This window comes from Ochotona princeps, chromosome 12 (genome assembly GCF_030435755.1).
Source record: "Ochotona princeps isolate mOchPri1 chromosome 12, mOchPri1.hap1, whole genome shotgun sequence".
Taxonomy (NCBI): domain Eukaryota; kingdom Metazoa; phylum Chordata; class Mammalia; order Lagomorpha; family Ochotonidae; genus Ochotona; species Ochotona princeps.
Window position 1 is genome coordinate 32612105 of NC_080843.1, and position 16606 is coordinate 32628710.

The following is a 16606-nucleotide window of genomic DNA, read 5'->3' on the forward strand; positions in this document are numbered from 1 at the left end:
ACGGAAAAAAATAGAATAAGAGAGCAAAAGAGAGAGAGGATAGATTCTTGTTTCATATTGTTTTCAGGCATTTACATTGAAGCACAAGGCTTCAACCAACAGAAATATATTACTAAAGTTTCATTTCTTAAAGTATAAATTATTTTTGTCTTTTTTTTTACATGAACAAAAATGCTGCCTAACTTTCTGATAATACTGAATTAAAAAGAAACAAATGTATTAGTCATGAGCATATAGTCTACCTTATATGAGGTTCTAAGAGGTATTTATTATCATTACAAATCCTCAAAAATAGATGTCCTGGGGTATGCTTTGTGGTGCCATGGGTACCTCCACTGTTAGAGTACCAGCATCGTATGCTGGAAGCCAGTGGAGTTGGACTACATGACTTGAGGTCCAGCTCCCAGTTAATGCACCTAGATCAAATGGGTCCCTGGCAAACATTTAGGAGCCCAAGATGGGATTCCAATTCCAGCCTTTGCTTGAAATAGTCCCTTAAATAGTGAATCAGTGGATGATCACTCTGCCTTTTAAATACATACATACATATGTAATCTCAATTTGTGGACTTTATTTCACATTACAATCTTTTTTTTTAAGATTTATTTATTTTTATTGGAAAGTCAGATATGCACAGAGGAGGAGCCAGGAAGATCTTCCATCTGATGATTCACTCCCCAAGTGTCTGCAACGGCTGGTGCTGCGCCAATCCAAAGCCAGGAGCCAGGAACTTCTTTCCGGGTCTCCCACACAGGTGCAGGGCCCCAAGGCCTTGGGCCATCCTCAACTGCTTTCCCAGGCCACAAGCAGGGAGCTGGATGGGAAGTGGAGCCACCTGGATTAGAACCGGCGCCCATATAAGATCCCAGCGCATTCAGGGCGAGGACTTTAGCCACTAGGCCACGGCTGCCGGACCCAAACACATTACTATCTTTATACAATAGCCAGGCTATGTTAAATCAGTGTTGGTTCTGTATGTATTAAAATAGTTCTACTAAGCAAAACATATGAGTGTGCAGTAATTAATAACCAAAGCTGACAGCTCTATTATCAAATCTAGCAATATCGCCATAGCATGTAACAAATTTGTTAACAAAGATGGAAGGCCAGGCTGGATGAATATATCTCCTTTCCCATTATAATGCTACTTAAGTTTAAATGGCCAGTTAGAATCTGCAGCCTAATCCTTCTTCATGCATTACAAATAAAACTAGGAATCAAAAGAAAAATCATCTGCCAGCTCTAGGTAATTTCCTCGGTTGCCTCATTCCCAGGCAAGTGTTACACTGTTGGGGAAAAAAGCAGCCAATAGCTGGTGGGTATTCTGAACTTGGCTAAAGCCAAATTCATGTTAACTATATCAGTATGCCCTTATAGTTTGTTATTTGTTATTTTTACTTTTTAAAGATAGGTGGGGAAATTGTGGGACATCAGGCCAGGATATGCCACCCCCACCGAAAGGCAGGGTCAGGAGCTGCAGATTCCCTAAGGAGGCGAGCCTGGGATATATTGTAGTGGAAGCAGCTGAGATCATGTTTGACAAGGGAGAAATGGCTTCTGTGGTTTTCCATGGACCGGGCCACTGAGGCAGAATGGTTTCCAAGGCATCCACCCACCTGGGAGACTTTGGACAAAGTATTATCTCCTGCTTGTGGACAAAATGCTGAAGCAGGGGGACATACCCGTCTAGGCCAGGCACCTGTCCGTGTCAGAATAAGGGGTGGCCACATCAAGTTGGGCTCGGCTGCAGAAACCATCAAAATCTAGGGGGACAGGTTCTATAGGGGACTTGTGGGATAGCCTTTGTGGAACTGTGCATGAGCCGCTTGGGGGTGGTGACAGGCTGAACCAGGCTGCACAACAGAAATCACTGGCATGGTGGAAGCTGGGGCTCAGAAGGGGTTGGGCTAGCTCAGACTGCAGCACCTGCAGGTACCTGCAAAGTCCAGGAGTGATGGCAAACCATGCCAAGCAGAGCTGTGGCACCAACCAGCACACTTGTTAACTGGGTCTGGGAAAAGGCAGTGTAAGGGAACTTAGGGAACTCCTCTGCTAGACTGTAGCTCCCACTGGGGAGCAGAGCAGCTGGGGATGGGCCTGCTGGAGGTTATTTGGGCTCAGTGGTGAAGACCGGGGCTATGGCAGTCTTGGCTAGGGTAGGCCACAGGACCTGTATGTTCATGTGAGAAATGGGGAGGTGTTAGAACTGATCAGGCAGGTGCATCCACTGCTATGTGCATTGTAGGGTGCAGGTGAAACTGACCCTGTACTGGCTGGCGCACACAAGATTCTTGTATGAAGCCACATTGGGCTAGGTTTCTTGGGGGATTCCCCCAGTAGACCACTGTTTGCAAACTCCAGTGACAGGGAAAAAGCATACAAGATGTGTGGTTCAAGCTTAGTGTGCAAGTGCCAGGCCTGGGCCTCCTCAGTTGCTGATGCTTGTGCAGTGGAAAGCTTTCCAAGATACACAGAGGGGGTGGGGGCCATGACAGCCAGCTCTTCTATGCCGTCAGAGGATGTCGAGGGCCTCGTTACAGAAGGGAAAGCAGAATGGATTGGACCGCACTCCTGGCTTTGCAGTGAGTGTCTGGGCCTGTGGATGCACTATGGTGGACTTAGTCAGCAAATAGACCTTGGAAATATCTTTTTTAACATGCTGCAGTGAATCCAATGACGTCTCAGAACTACCAAAACCATTCAAGTAACACCCTTGGAACATTCTTCCCCAAATTAGGGTCTTTAAGATATCATTGCAAAACTATTCTCCATTCCCTGCTACTGATGTATTTTGACAGCAAGAAGTGGCCCACACCATTTCCCACACTGTAGCCACGGGAGTAAAAATATTGAACCATTTATTCCCCCACAATCCTCCACACGTCAAACCTCCCCAACCTAACTGGAGTCACACATGTTTGTACAGTACTCACAGCTATATAAGTGATATTATTTTTTTTAATTTAAAAAAACCTTAAAATTATTTTAGAATTATGATCATTTTTACATTAATCATTCATGAATAGTTAAGTTATTATACATGTTGCAGAAAAACAGACAATCTTTCTCTGTCACTCCAAGTATTATAACTTGCAAACACTGAAGGAGAAAAGGAAACGCCTAACAGGTAATGGAATAATTAGCTTCTTCATGTTGCCACTTCTAAGAGTGCAGAATTTTCTAAAATGTTATGGTTAATGGGAAGAAGCAAAATTTGCCGTAAGAAGGAACTTAAAAGGAAGTACAATGGTGTTTCTTCTCTACTCTATTCCCTTTAAATTTCTGAATCAATTCTGGTTAATTCAGTTTTATTCACCAAACACTTATTATCAGCTCATAAAATATCAAGTATACAAGTTCTCAAAAACTTGCCATTTTAGATAGCATCTAACTTTTTTTTGGAGCTTGTTCACTTTTTTTTAGGTGAAAAAGTGCTCAAGGACATGTAACAGATAACAGTTTCTGTGGAGTCAGTGATAACCTGTCTCATCATTCTCTTATCCCTTTTATTTATTTATTTATTTTTACTTTACAAATTGGTAGTGAATTTCAATTGATGGCTGCCAGCAGCCCCCTAGAATGTTTTGACATAAACTCGGAATGCACTCCTCCTCCTCCTTTATTTTTTTTTCTCCCTAGGTTATTTCTGATTAATACAGTGAAGGTCTCAGATTGAAGCAGTGACCTTGCCTAAGTCTGCATAGCTTGCAAGAATTAAAATCGAATCACTTTCTAAAAAGGTGACACAGCTGCTGGCTGCGCATCCTCAAATCTGATCATGAACAGTTTAATGAACTCCAGATTTTTAGAATCTGATCTCATTTAGGAACTTGTAAGTTTGTCTTTTCACCATCACTTTTTTTTTGTAGCTAGAATGATGGCTACCATTCAGACGATCCTCTAAAATTATTTGTTGTAAGAAAGGATGAATGAGCAATGCCAGTGGCTTCGTATTAGAAATGAGATATGAGTTTTCATTTGGTTTCCTGTTGCAACCCTTCCAGACAAGTCACTACATTATTTCTTCAGTTGATAAAGCCACATAAAAGATTAAAGCAAATATTAAATCCTTGAAGATTTCTACCTTTAAAAAATTAGACAGAAGGGCCCGACGTGATAGCATAGTGGTTAAAGTCCTCGCCTTGCACGCCCGGATCCCATATGGGCACCAGTTCTAATCCCGGTGGCCCCGCTTCCCATCCAGCTCCCTGCTTGTGGCCTGGAAAAGCAGTGGAGAATGACCCAAAGCCTTGGGACCCTGCACATGCTTGGGAGACCTGGAAGAGCTCCTGTCTCCTGGCTTTGGAGTGGCTCAGCTCCAGCCATTGCGGTCACTTGGGGAGTGAATCATCGGGCGGAAGATCTTCCTCTCTGTCTCTCCTCCTCTGTGTATATCTGACTTTCCAATAAAAATAGAATAAATCTTTTAAAAAAATGAGACAGACATTTTACATTGGTAGAACCATTTATACAGAATTATTTCCCATACGTTGCATATGACATTAGTAAGCTTCCTAGTCATGAATAATGAAGTCATTCATTCTAAAAGAAGCAGGTGATCACAGTATTTAATTTATCTGCACCAGAAAAGCCTTTTGTAAATTTGTCTATCACAACTATTCCTTATTCTTTATAACGGGTACAATTTTGCTTATAGTCACTAACAATTTCCACAAACATTTTGTTTTAATATTACTTTCTCTGAAGTTGACTAGCAACTTTTCAGAGCAACAGAAAATAGAACTATTACAAGGCACCTGTTTGTGGAATCCGTTCCTTGCTCCCCACAGCCTTGTTCCAAGTCGCTCTGTTTTCCTCTCCTGTGAATCAGTGGAAGGGACGTGTGCACCATGCTTTGGCTGCGGATGACAGGCAGCTCTCGAGGATCCGATGCAAGCTATCTTCATGGATTTTGTTTAGCATTGCATTAAATACATGCTCCAGAGAGGTCAGGAGCTCTTTCTGCCTCCATATATGCTAAGGCTCTGGGATGATTTCCGCTGATATTTTGTAAGAGATAAAAAAGAAAATAATGCAAATAAGGAAAAATCAAATCATGTATTTCAGGCTGAGATGAAGCAAAACTAACTGGATTTGGAGGGTTTTTTTTTTTCAGAAAATAGTGATTAATTGATTGCCTGATTGACTTATCAATTGATTGATTGATTTAGAAAGCATGAAAAAGAGATGGGAAAGACTGAGCTACGTTATCCATCTGCTGGTTCATTCATCAAATAATTTCAACAGTCAGGTCTGGGACAGGCTATACCCAGGGTACCTAAGGGTAGAAGGCAGATGAAAGTCTGGCCTTGTGGCACAGTGGAACCACTGCTTTTGATGCTAATGTCACATCTCCATTATGTTGAGTAGCTGGGACTGAAACATCATATACAGGATTCCAGTGTCACAGTTCTCTTTCTAATCTGTGGTATAACAAGGTCATCTCCCTTATTTGTAACTGCAACTTGTTAATTTTTTTCTTTCATTCACCTGGTTGTTGTTATGTGTTGTTAATGGATTACTGATGGGTAGATGGCAGATGAAAGTCTGGCCTTGTGGCGCAGTGGAACCACTGCTTTTGATGCTAATGTCACATCTCCAAGCGTGGTTTTCAGGTTGGCTGTGCCACGTGTGATCCATCTTCCTGCTCATGTGTCTTGAGAAATAGCAAATGATGGCCTAAGTTAATGGGTTCCAACTCACTTTGAGGAACACCAGGATGGATTCACTTGCTTCTGGCAGTTGACTGACCCAATTCTGACTCTGACACACACTCTCTCTCTCTCTCTCTCTCTCTCTCTATATATATATATATATATATATATACACACACACACACACACACACACATTTGAAAGTCAGATATATAGAGAGAGGAGGAGAGACAGAGATGAAGATCTTCCATCCAATGAGTCACTCTCCAAGTGACCGCAATGGCCAGAGCTGTGACAATCCGAAGCTAGGAGACAGGAGCCGTTTCCAGGTCTCCCAAGCATGTGCAGGGTCCCAAGGCTTTGGGCCATCCATGAATACTTGACCAATTCTCATTATTGCAGCCATTTGAGGAAGGAAACCATGATTGGAAGATCTCTCTCTCTCTCTGCCTCTACATCTGTGTCTGTGCCTTTAAAATACATAAATCCTCTAAAGAACAACAGAAAAAACACACACACACAATTAAAAAGTAGAGTACATGTTAGGTATGCCAAGAAAAATGATCAGAAAATTATTTGATATTACTCACGCAAGGGAGAGTCTGCATCTTGTGTACCAGATTTTCGTTTTTTTATTTCTCATTTGCTGTAAAAAGGATAAAACAATTTAATGACTAGAATATTTTGTTATTACAATGGTAAGGCATGTAAACTTTAGAGTGGTCAAAATACTATAACATTAAAATACCATGCCCTAATAACCAAACAGTAATGCTAACTGTATCAGCTATGCATACTTAGCAATGAGGTTCTACATATTTGAACCTAAAGACATATTAACAAAAATGCAATTCATATTTATTAACTCGATTTTATCTTTAACAGTTGAATATAAATATCTCCATTGAAATGAGCAATTAACATCATTAAAATGTTATGCCGTGTTGAATGTGTGAAATTATATAATATATTGGTTAACAATTTTGCATTTCTGGTTTCCTACCTTTTCACTATTTCAATAAAATAAATAAGAATGAATTTTGCCAGCAAATCTATGCAAATCATAATTCTTCTTGATTAGTTGGAGTAAGATTGTGAATTTAAATATGAGTAATTGATTAGTAAACAATATACAATGTTACATAGGAGAAATGCTTAGGAGATACATAGGAACTAAATAGAAACAATAAAGTAATAGTGATGTCTTATGTGATTTATTCTCTCAAGGACTCTTGGATGTTGCCCCATACGTGGTACTTGGTACTGACAGAGTTGAGCCTCTTGTTAAAATTTCACCTGATTAGAATTCTGATCAGCACCCTTTAACAAAATTATTGTGAAATGGCCTTAATAGCTGGCTTTTCCATCTTATTTTTACATGGGGTAGCCAGAGTTCTGCAGCCAACCTGTCAGTGATACATCAGATAAACAACTGTGACATTCAAGCCACCAGACAGATGAAACCATTAGTAGTAGTAATGATTCCCATGGGAGGAAATTAAAAAGGTAAGAAATAGGTTTAGGAAAACAATGTTAGTTCCCAAGCTCTGGGAAGCTTGATCTAGTCTCATGATAGAGTGTGTTTTCCCAATCCAGCCTAGTAATGTGGAGATACATCTATAACCCAAATTGACACATTTACATGAGGAAATGCAAAGAAGTAAATTTCTTAAATTTGGGACTAAAAACACATCCTCATTTCTCTTTCTGAATATAGAAATGATCCAGCCATTGTGACAGGATTATGGGTCGATGTCAGTTTTTCTCAGGGCTGAAGCCATGTGTTCCACATAACTAGCCTTTTGCACCACTGCCCCTCAGCCAAGGGTGCTTTCATTCCAGAGGACACCCTGAACCGACAAGATCTACAGACATACAGTGAGACATGTCACGTCCTCTTCTTGACGTGTTTCTCATCTGAAATAATACTTCTTAGACCCATCATGCTGGCTTAGTTAGCTAATAATGTGAGCACCTGTTTGCATCCTGGCTGCTCCACTTCCCATCCAGCTCCCTGCTTATGGAATGACCCACTTCGCTCTGGCTGTTGCTGCCATTTGGGAAGTGAACCAATGAATGAAGGATCTTGCTGGCTGTCTCTCCTTTTTTTTCTGTAGATCTGCCTTTTGAATAAAACCTAAATAAATCATTTTTAAAAGAATAATGCTTCTTTGTGTGGGGAAGGAGTGATATCCGTAAAAGTAGCCAAACATTTATAGACAAAGGAACAACTCTAATTTTCAACAATTATATTTGGCCGTTATTGAGTACTTACAATATATCAAGTTTTACCAGCCAGGAACACGTTGTTTTTAGCCTTATGACACTTCCCTGAGGAAAGTATTATTCTTTCCATTTTTCAAAGGTAGGAGGGTATACTAAGAAAATAAAATCCCTTGTCTTGAGCCAGTCTTTGTGGAACAAGGCTCCACGCCAAGAGATCTTTCTAGTTCTGCTTCCTCACTTGGTGCTCTTCAGTCAGCCTGAACAAGTACTGTTTAGTATTTGAAGACTCCCACAACTCTGTTTACCAACTCTTCACTGTTTATTCCTTGCTCTGTATACATTACAATTTATTTTTTTTATTGTTTTGTGATACAGTTCCATAGCCTCTGGGATTTTCCTTCCTCCTCTTAGTCCCTTCTTTCCCCTTAGTAACTTTCCCTCTCATATTACAATGGGTGGTCCTTCATAATCAGTCATAAATCCATCATTTCACTATTGAAGTGTTTGCGGACATTGTAGGCATGGACGATGACAGAGCGTCCAGCATCCTACCATCAAGGTATTTTCAAGTGTTTCATTGGGAGTCTGTCTTTTGTCCAGATGCAGAGAGACATACTACACTTTGTTTCCACATCTGGACATGTTAGTCTCTACTACGCTTGTATTATACATCCCTTAAATACAAAGCCAGAAAACACAGTCCGCAACAGGGAGAAAGAACAAAATGTTATTATGAAGTTAAAGAGCATGCTACAAAATACCAATGTATCACTAAAGTTATGAAAAACAAAATCAAAAGGCTTCTTATAGAAACTGATGCTACTGCATGGCCCATGCGGCACTGAGGAAACAACAATAAAAACAAGAACATCATTGCCCATGAAACAGTGTTGAAAGGGACATTTACAACCACAAGTGCAAACAAAAAGTCTCTAATGCATGATCAATTAATGAGTCACAAAAACATACTGAAAAGGATACAAATGACTAGGAAATGAGGAAAAGTAAAATTTGCAGCAAAAATAGATTTGACATTAAAAAAAACCCTGCAAATTCAAACAAAAAAGAGTCATTCCCTAAGAAGATGAGCAAAACAACTGCAGCCGTATTAGCAATGGACATTATAAGGGAATAATCACTTAAAATACAAGGAAAAGGTAAATGGTTCCAACTTTTTCCTCTCATGTGGGTCATGACACCAGCGGCATAGGCAATAGTAGTGGTTGTAATTTTTTGTTATCTAAGTATATTTGAAAGTTTAATTATGAGTCCACTTTCATTCCCTGTTAGAGATGCACTCTGTTGATTTTCTTTAATTCCTGGTAGTCTGTTATCCATTACATGCTTTATTTGTGGGGTTACATGTGTGTGTTTATTTGCATTTATTTATTGACTGACTGGCTGAACAGTTGACTCATTGATTGTTTTGGTTTGTATTTTCATTGGAAGTTTTCTTACATTAGAGTGAACATACGATATCTGTATTGGGAATTGACTCATTTCACTTAGCATGATGGTCTCCAATTGGACACATCTGGAAGCAAATGGTAGTTTCATTTTTTTTTAAATAGCTGGATAGTATTCCATGGAGTATATGTACAGTTCCTTTATCCACATCTCTTTCAAAGTGCATCTAAATGGCTTCCATATTTTTGCAATTGTTGATTGTGCTGCAATGAATATGGGGATGCAAGTTGCTTTCTCATGCATCACATTCTTTTTGACTTAATTTTTAATGCTGACTTAGTGTAGGTATATTCTTCTAACTTCTGTTTATTGTAGAAATGTTTTATTTCATTGTCAAATGTACATGAGATCTTTGCTGGATAAATTATCCTAGCTTTAAAGTTTTTTCAGTTTTAGGATTTGAAAAAGGTTACTCCATTTTCTAATTACTTGATGGGTCTTACCTGAGAAGTCAGCAGTGATTCTGATTGGTTTTCTCATATATGTTATCTAAACCTTTTCTCATGCTAGGTTCAGTATTCTTTCTTTTTGTTCAGTTGAGGGGAGCTTGACACCTATGTGTCTGGGTGAGGGCCTTTTTGAATCAGATCTACTTGGGTTCTCTGACCTTCATGTGTTTGGTTTCCTCCTTATGTTCTCAATGTTTGGGGAGTCCTCTTTTACAGTTTCATTGAATACTCCCTGCAATCCTGTCTCTCTTTCCATGCCTTCAGGAATTCCTAAAATTCTGATATCTAATTTTTGATGGTGTTATTTATTTCTTGGATAGATATCTTTCCTTTATTTGGGTTCTATTCCATATGTTTAATTAATTATGTGTTTGCAAATTGGTTTTCTTCCAATACTGGTATTATTTCCTCTGCATCCATTCTGCTTTTAAGGATTTCTATTTGTGTTCTTTAGCTCAAGTATTTCAGTTTGGTCCTGTTTTTTAGATTCTGTTTCTGTGGTGATATATTCTTTATATTAGTTGAGTTCTTGTCATCACTTCTCGTTATCTCTGAAGAGTTTTAAGATGATTTTTTGTGTGTGTGTGTTCCCTGTCTGGGATAACCTCAATGTCTTCATCTTGAACTCTAAGATTGATATTATCTTTTGTTTGCTTTTGAGGGAAGTGTCAGTATCTTCATGTATGTTTCCTGTTTGTCTCTTGCCCCTCCCCATGGCCTTTTGAATCTGTGGGCTTTTTAATTCCTGTTGTTAGTGTGCATGCCCTTATTGGACTTCAGCCATGTCCTGATAGATTCCCAGTGCATAAAAGGGGATCTGCCAATGGCAATATTTTTGTGAGAACTGCCAGATTTGGCATAACTAATATTTCTTTTGAAAATTTTTATGTTTTATGATACAGTTTCATAGATAGGGTGATTTCCCCTCCCTTCTTCTCCGTTCCCCTCTCCCCCATTGTTTCCCACCATATTACAATAGTATAATCCTTCAGCAATACTCCCAACTCCACCATTCTATCTGTCTGACATTTATTAGAAGAAAAAGTATGGTAACTAAGACAACCTTGATTATGTTACAAAAATATTCCAAGTGTGGTTTTTTTGTTGCCTTCTGATTGTGAAACAAAAACTCTTAATGGCTTATGAGACTTCCAGAACACTTTATGAAGATTGAGGGGCTTCTGTTTTATTGCCTATTTCTTATGTGTTCTTTTTTACATATCTGACCTATGGTTTTAGAGAAATTAACTCCAGAGATAGCAGTAGATACTTAAAATATATGGATGTCTTAATAGGTCAGTCACTCTCAAATCCATACTAAATAAGCATACGTAATGGACGGACTATCCATTGTCCTTACAACTTCTATCATAAAACGTTCCTGAGAGGTTAAGTGTATATTGAGCCCAAACTGAAAAGCATTATGCTATTAGCTTTTCCACGTAGGGTTAATCTATGTTACAGAGAAAGCACAACAAAAATGACAGCCAGACTTTCTAAGTAAAAGAAAATTAATACACCTCAGGCATTAATATTTAACTTTGGCCTGTCTTTCCTACAACACTCACCTAGGCACATTTTAAAGCCTTTGAAAGGGAACGAAGCTTCTGAGATGGTTGTGCATGAAGGTGAAATGTGCTGCCATCGGCACAATTAGTACCATTTACGATTATAGTTTATGTGATGTTGGCATCAGTTCATTAAAAATGTACCGAACTATCAACTCATTTCACACAGGTCATTGAACAGCAATAAAGTGGCATCAGCTCTTCACCATTATGACTCTGAGCTAGATTTGAACCAGTGACTCAGAGAAAATAGGTTCTGTTCTATTGTCAGTCTGCAAAAATGCATTCACTGTGTTGCGGGATAACTATCTTGAGTTTTTTGCTTCTAACCTCATTCTCTCTACTTTGAAATGAATGCAATTTATACTGTCTCTTTAAAAAAAAAGTAAGCTTCACATATTACAAGGTGATTAGATTTTATGTTAAGTATTTTCACCTTGCATTTAAATATTTGTAGTTTTTCTATTTGGGCAAAAATAATCATATGTAATGTGATATTGAATGGTCTTTTGGATATTGGAACAGTTTGAACTATAGTAATCATTTGGCATAGACTTACTATTTTCATATTAATCCCAAAGTCCTAAATTTCCACCCAGAAAGCTGCAAATATTCTCTCACTTCCTGTATTACAGGAATTGAAAGGACATTTATTGAAATGTTGAAAGAACTCAGCAAAATTCTGTCCTTAATTCATTTTTATTTTCCTAAACATTAAAATTAAGTGAAAAACATGAATATACCATGGATGCACTCACTTCTAGGAGTAAAATATTGATGGCAAAATGGTTTCCAAATATTGTTTAGCTGTGAGACTTTATATTCTAAATCTTGATATATAGTATCTATTTTCTATAAATAAAAACACATTTACTGGTTTTTTCTGAATATTTCTTTGCAAATATCAACCTTATCTGTGAATAAGTGTTTGATAATTTAGTTCATTTTTCAGTACTGTTCTAAACATCAAAATATAAAGATGACTTTTATACTAGTAGACAACAATGTAGATAATGTATTTGCCTCAATTATAGTAAAAACACAAAGTAAAGGCAGTGCCTGTTCCTCATAAGAAATGGGATGTTATATATACACACATATATCTATGTTCAGATATATGAAATATACTTATTTGCATATTTCTTGTTTTTTAGAAGTTTTCTCATTTTTTGGCTAGTTTAAATGCTATTTTGTCTTCCTTGTTGCACTTTCTGAAAGGCTTTGAATGCATGTTATTGCCTTGGATTATACAATATTAAAATTACTTTTGGGCACTTTGACAGCAAATTATTACATAGTAAATGGGCAAGAATGAGTGCATAGTGTAGTCTTAGTTGGGGCCTAGTTTGCAGTACTTTGCTTTTGCCTCATTGTCATTTGTTAAAAGCGTGTTGATATTGTGCTCCGCCTCACCTGTTCCTCTGGGAGGAGTGTTAATCACGTGTCCTGTGGTCTTCTTTGTAGTCGCAGCGCCGTGTTACCTTTCACCTCCCCGATGGCTCCCAAGAAAGCTGCAGTGACAGTGGTCTAGGCGACCACGAGCCAGTGGGTAGTGGAACCCTGATCTCACACCCTCTTCCTCTGGTTCAGCCACAGGACGAATTCTACGACCAGGCCTCTCCGGACAAGAGGACCGAAGCAGATGGTAACTCTGACCCCAACTCTGGTGAGTCCATTTTCAAGCTTATTGGAATTGCTGTTGTTTCCTTGTGCACTTGACGTTAAACGCAAATCCCGGGGTACAGTAAAACATTCGAGTTCTTCTTGTTTGTCTTTATTGGTTTGTTGTTGTTATTCTCTTTGATATATGTCAAGTAAAATATAGCTAATGCATATATTTTTAAATCGTATGGCGCATTTTGTTTTATGGATTATTTAAAAAGAAAAAAATCGCTACAGCATTGCAAAGTGTGATATTTCAATGTCAATGCACACGTTTTAGAACTGACAAGTATAATTAAGTGGTATATGGTCAATGAACAATAAGGACATATATGTGTAAATCTGTGTAATAAGTAAATATATTTTCATAAGTTGCCATTTTTCTACAAAAAACTCCAAAACAAAACAAAATAGAGATTAAGTCATATTTTAAAAAGTAGGAAGAAGAGAGTTGGAGCTTTTGGTTCATGATCTTTCTGTTTGGATTTGGGATTATTTGTTCTTTCGCCTGGTATTTTCAGTAAATCAAAATGTTTATTCTCAGCACAGTCACATTGCATATAAGCCTGACTGCGCACCCAAAATAAGCTCTGTACAAAACTCCTCCCTCAGTCTTTGAAAAACACTTTCAGTAAATGCTAAAACTCTTGTGATTGTATTTTTGTGAGAATAAAAGAGTCACCACTTAGTTCATGGTAAAAATGCTATTGTTGTTTATTAATTCATATTTATTATTTTTAGTCCAGGGTAATGACCATAATTTACATTGTATTTAAATTAAATGTTGTTGTTGTTGTTGTTGTTTTTCCGATGTGGGATGTTGATGGTAGAGGAGATGGTGCATGTATTGGGGCAAAGGACATAGAGCAAAGTGCAAAGGGCAGGGGTCATCAGGTGAATGTGTATGTTTCAATTATGCTGTGAATTACAACTGTTCTAGAAAGTAATATTGAAAAAAAAAAGATACCCAAATTAAACAAAGCAAATTAACTTTTGACTCATCTTTTGACTCATCTTGTACAAGCTCCAAATTTGTTGCCTAAAATAGGATTTCACTGATTTTTTTTTTTTTAAGCTAAGTAGTTCCTATGGCTTCAAACATTAAACAAAGTACCTCTGTCATTGCTGTGATTTCAGTAGGGCTATCAAGTAGTATTAAACACAACAAAAAGACTGTCTTACCTTGTCTCACTATGGGATCCTGCTGTGGTGTCCCTCATGATGGGTTTTTTTAAGTGCCTTGTTATCCGGAAAGTAAAGAGTTTAGTTTTTGTTTTTGTTTTGCTTTTTGTTTTGTTTGTTTGTTTTTTAGGTTTGGTTTCATCTCCAATTTCTGCCTAACAACCAAGTTGTTCTTTCTCTGGGTGCCTTTCTGTTGAGGAATTTTTCTTTTCAAAGCAATCTTTCAGCAGAATCTAAGTAAACCTCACAGTGGTTCTGGTTGCTCGTATTCGATTTGTTACACCTTGGTCTTACTGGGAAATCTTAAATGCATATTTGACCTCACAGTTCCAGAGGAGAATCTAGCCAATGATACAGACTCCTATCTCACTGAATTTGGAGAAATAATAATTCTGGGATTGATCTGTCTAAGCACCACTGAATCTTTGTGATTTCACAGAAAATACTTTCTGAAACTTGAGTGAAGGAATTAGAATATGGTTGACTCACAGGAGGTTTTTTTTTTTCCCCTAAACTGTTCTGCTCATCTTCCTCTTGCTCCTCTCTAATTTTGAAACTGCTCTTATTGGCATTAAACTGTGAGTTTCAAAACTAGTTCTTGATCATGCTCTGCAAGTATTTGGGGAAGCTGATTTCTCTTAGCTTTGCACTTCAACCAAAACCAGCACAGATATATTCACAGTTTTCTAGTATATTGGCACAAATAGATTTGGAACTTTCACCAAGTATCAATTTTTCTGCAAAGTAGTGGTAATATGTGCAGTCCCAAATTTGAGGCCTAATGCTCAAATTACGTCATGTTACGATTTTTAAAATCATAATCAAAGGATATTTTAAATGGATTTGCACGAATAACAGAATGTAGTGAATCCAATGAGGAAATTTCAGGAGTTTAACATTTGGGTAATTTTCAAGTTTAGCTGATTGAATTTCAGACTCATTGTCAACATACATTAAATAAAATATATTTTCTTTCTGATGAAATCACATGTTTGTGGTCATCCAGGGGCAACTTTTAAATCTAAGTATAGAAAAGGGCAAAACTATATTTTTCTACATTATTGTTATAGCAATAATTTATCTATACACAAAAAATGAAAAGTATGCTGATTCTTACATGAAATAATACCTTGATAAATGACGTTTGGAAAAAGTCAAGCTTGGGTTTAAGCCCAAAATATCACTTAAATATGTTTTACTCTAGAGGCATATTTTATGCTGTGAAGCTGAGTTTTTAGAAATAGTAAATTCAAGGCAAAAATAAGGAATGTTAATATTCATTAGTTTATTTTTTTAAATACTATTGTAGCATTGAATTTTATTTTAGTTCAAGTATTCTTTAATTTGTAAGGAAGCAAAAGGTGCACTGAATGCCTTGACTAGATATCATGACACAGTTTAGCAGTCATTTCTTCTGAAATCTCTAAATGAAAGAATTTTTAAGGAAGCAGAAAAATAAATTAGAATGAGCTACCATTAGCTAAATTAGCATGTTGATGATAGTTCGTTGCTGGATTCATATCTACCAACTGGACAGTATTTTTTAGACATGAGCTAATTTTCACTAACAAGCTCTGCCTTTTCATGAAACTACACTTAAGAATGCCTATATTGGATTTTTCTAATAACATAAAGGAAAAAGAGAAGAGGGCTAAAGGTGAACATTCTACCAAGCTTAACATGCTGCATAAAAAGTGAAATGGACTTAACCCACCATTTACTTGAACTTATCCAATGCACATGTGTCCTTGCTCAGTTAACTATAAAGAGTAAGACAGTAGAGCTGGGCCAGCTACTATAAGGAAGAAGAAAGAGATGGTAAAAACACTAATAAGTAAGCAAGCAAATGAGCATAGAATGCTTCTCATTTTCTTCAAGAAGGCCCCAGAATTTTTACCAAACTAGTTTCATGGATTTTTCAAAAGAGAGCAAGAGAGAAGCACATGGCACAAAATTCCACACTCTAACACTCAACACAGCACAGTGATTTCTCACAAGAGAAAAATGGCCAATGAAATGTTTTCAGTGGATGGGTCAGTGGTCTTTGTTATCCATCTGGTTCTTTCCTATCACTGGGAGAAAAGAGCAACAAAAAAGAAGGGAAGGATTGTCCCAAGAGACTCTGGAGGTTAACAGGAATTGTTGCTATTGTGGTTGCTGTTGTTTTGTTGTTCAATATTTAAGAGAATCTCAACATGTTTCCTCCTTTGTACTTCTTTGTGAAGGACTAAAGCAAATTTAAGTAGAATGGTCTTAGAATATGAAGATTCAAATTAAACAATAATTTTAGGGAAGTGTTGTAATATATTAGATATTTCAGTCTCATTTGTAATTATTTTACCTTGAGATTTGTTAAAAGAAAGCCAGTGAAATTGATGAAATAATTATCAATAGAATT

At 37.5% G+C, this 16606-nt stretch overlaps 1 protein-coding gene across 1 annotated transcript in view; it reads left to right on the forward strand.

The window, feature by feature from the left end:
• The window catches only part of LOC101526771 (protocadherin-9), a 549048-nt gene that overhangs the window by 234990 nt on the left and 297452 nt on the right, over positions 1-16606 (forward strand). Inside the window, exon 3 of the mRNA XM_058670966.1 lies at positions 12829-13030. Coding sequence (XP_058526949.1) covers positions 12829-13030 — 202 coding nt within the window. The remainder of the gene's footprint in view (positions 1-12828; positions 13031-16606) is intronic.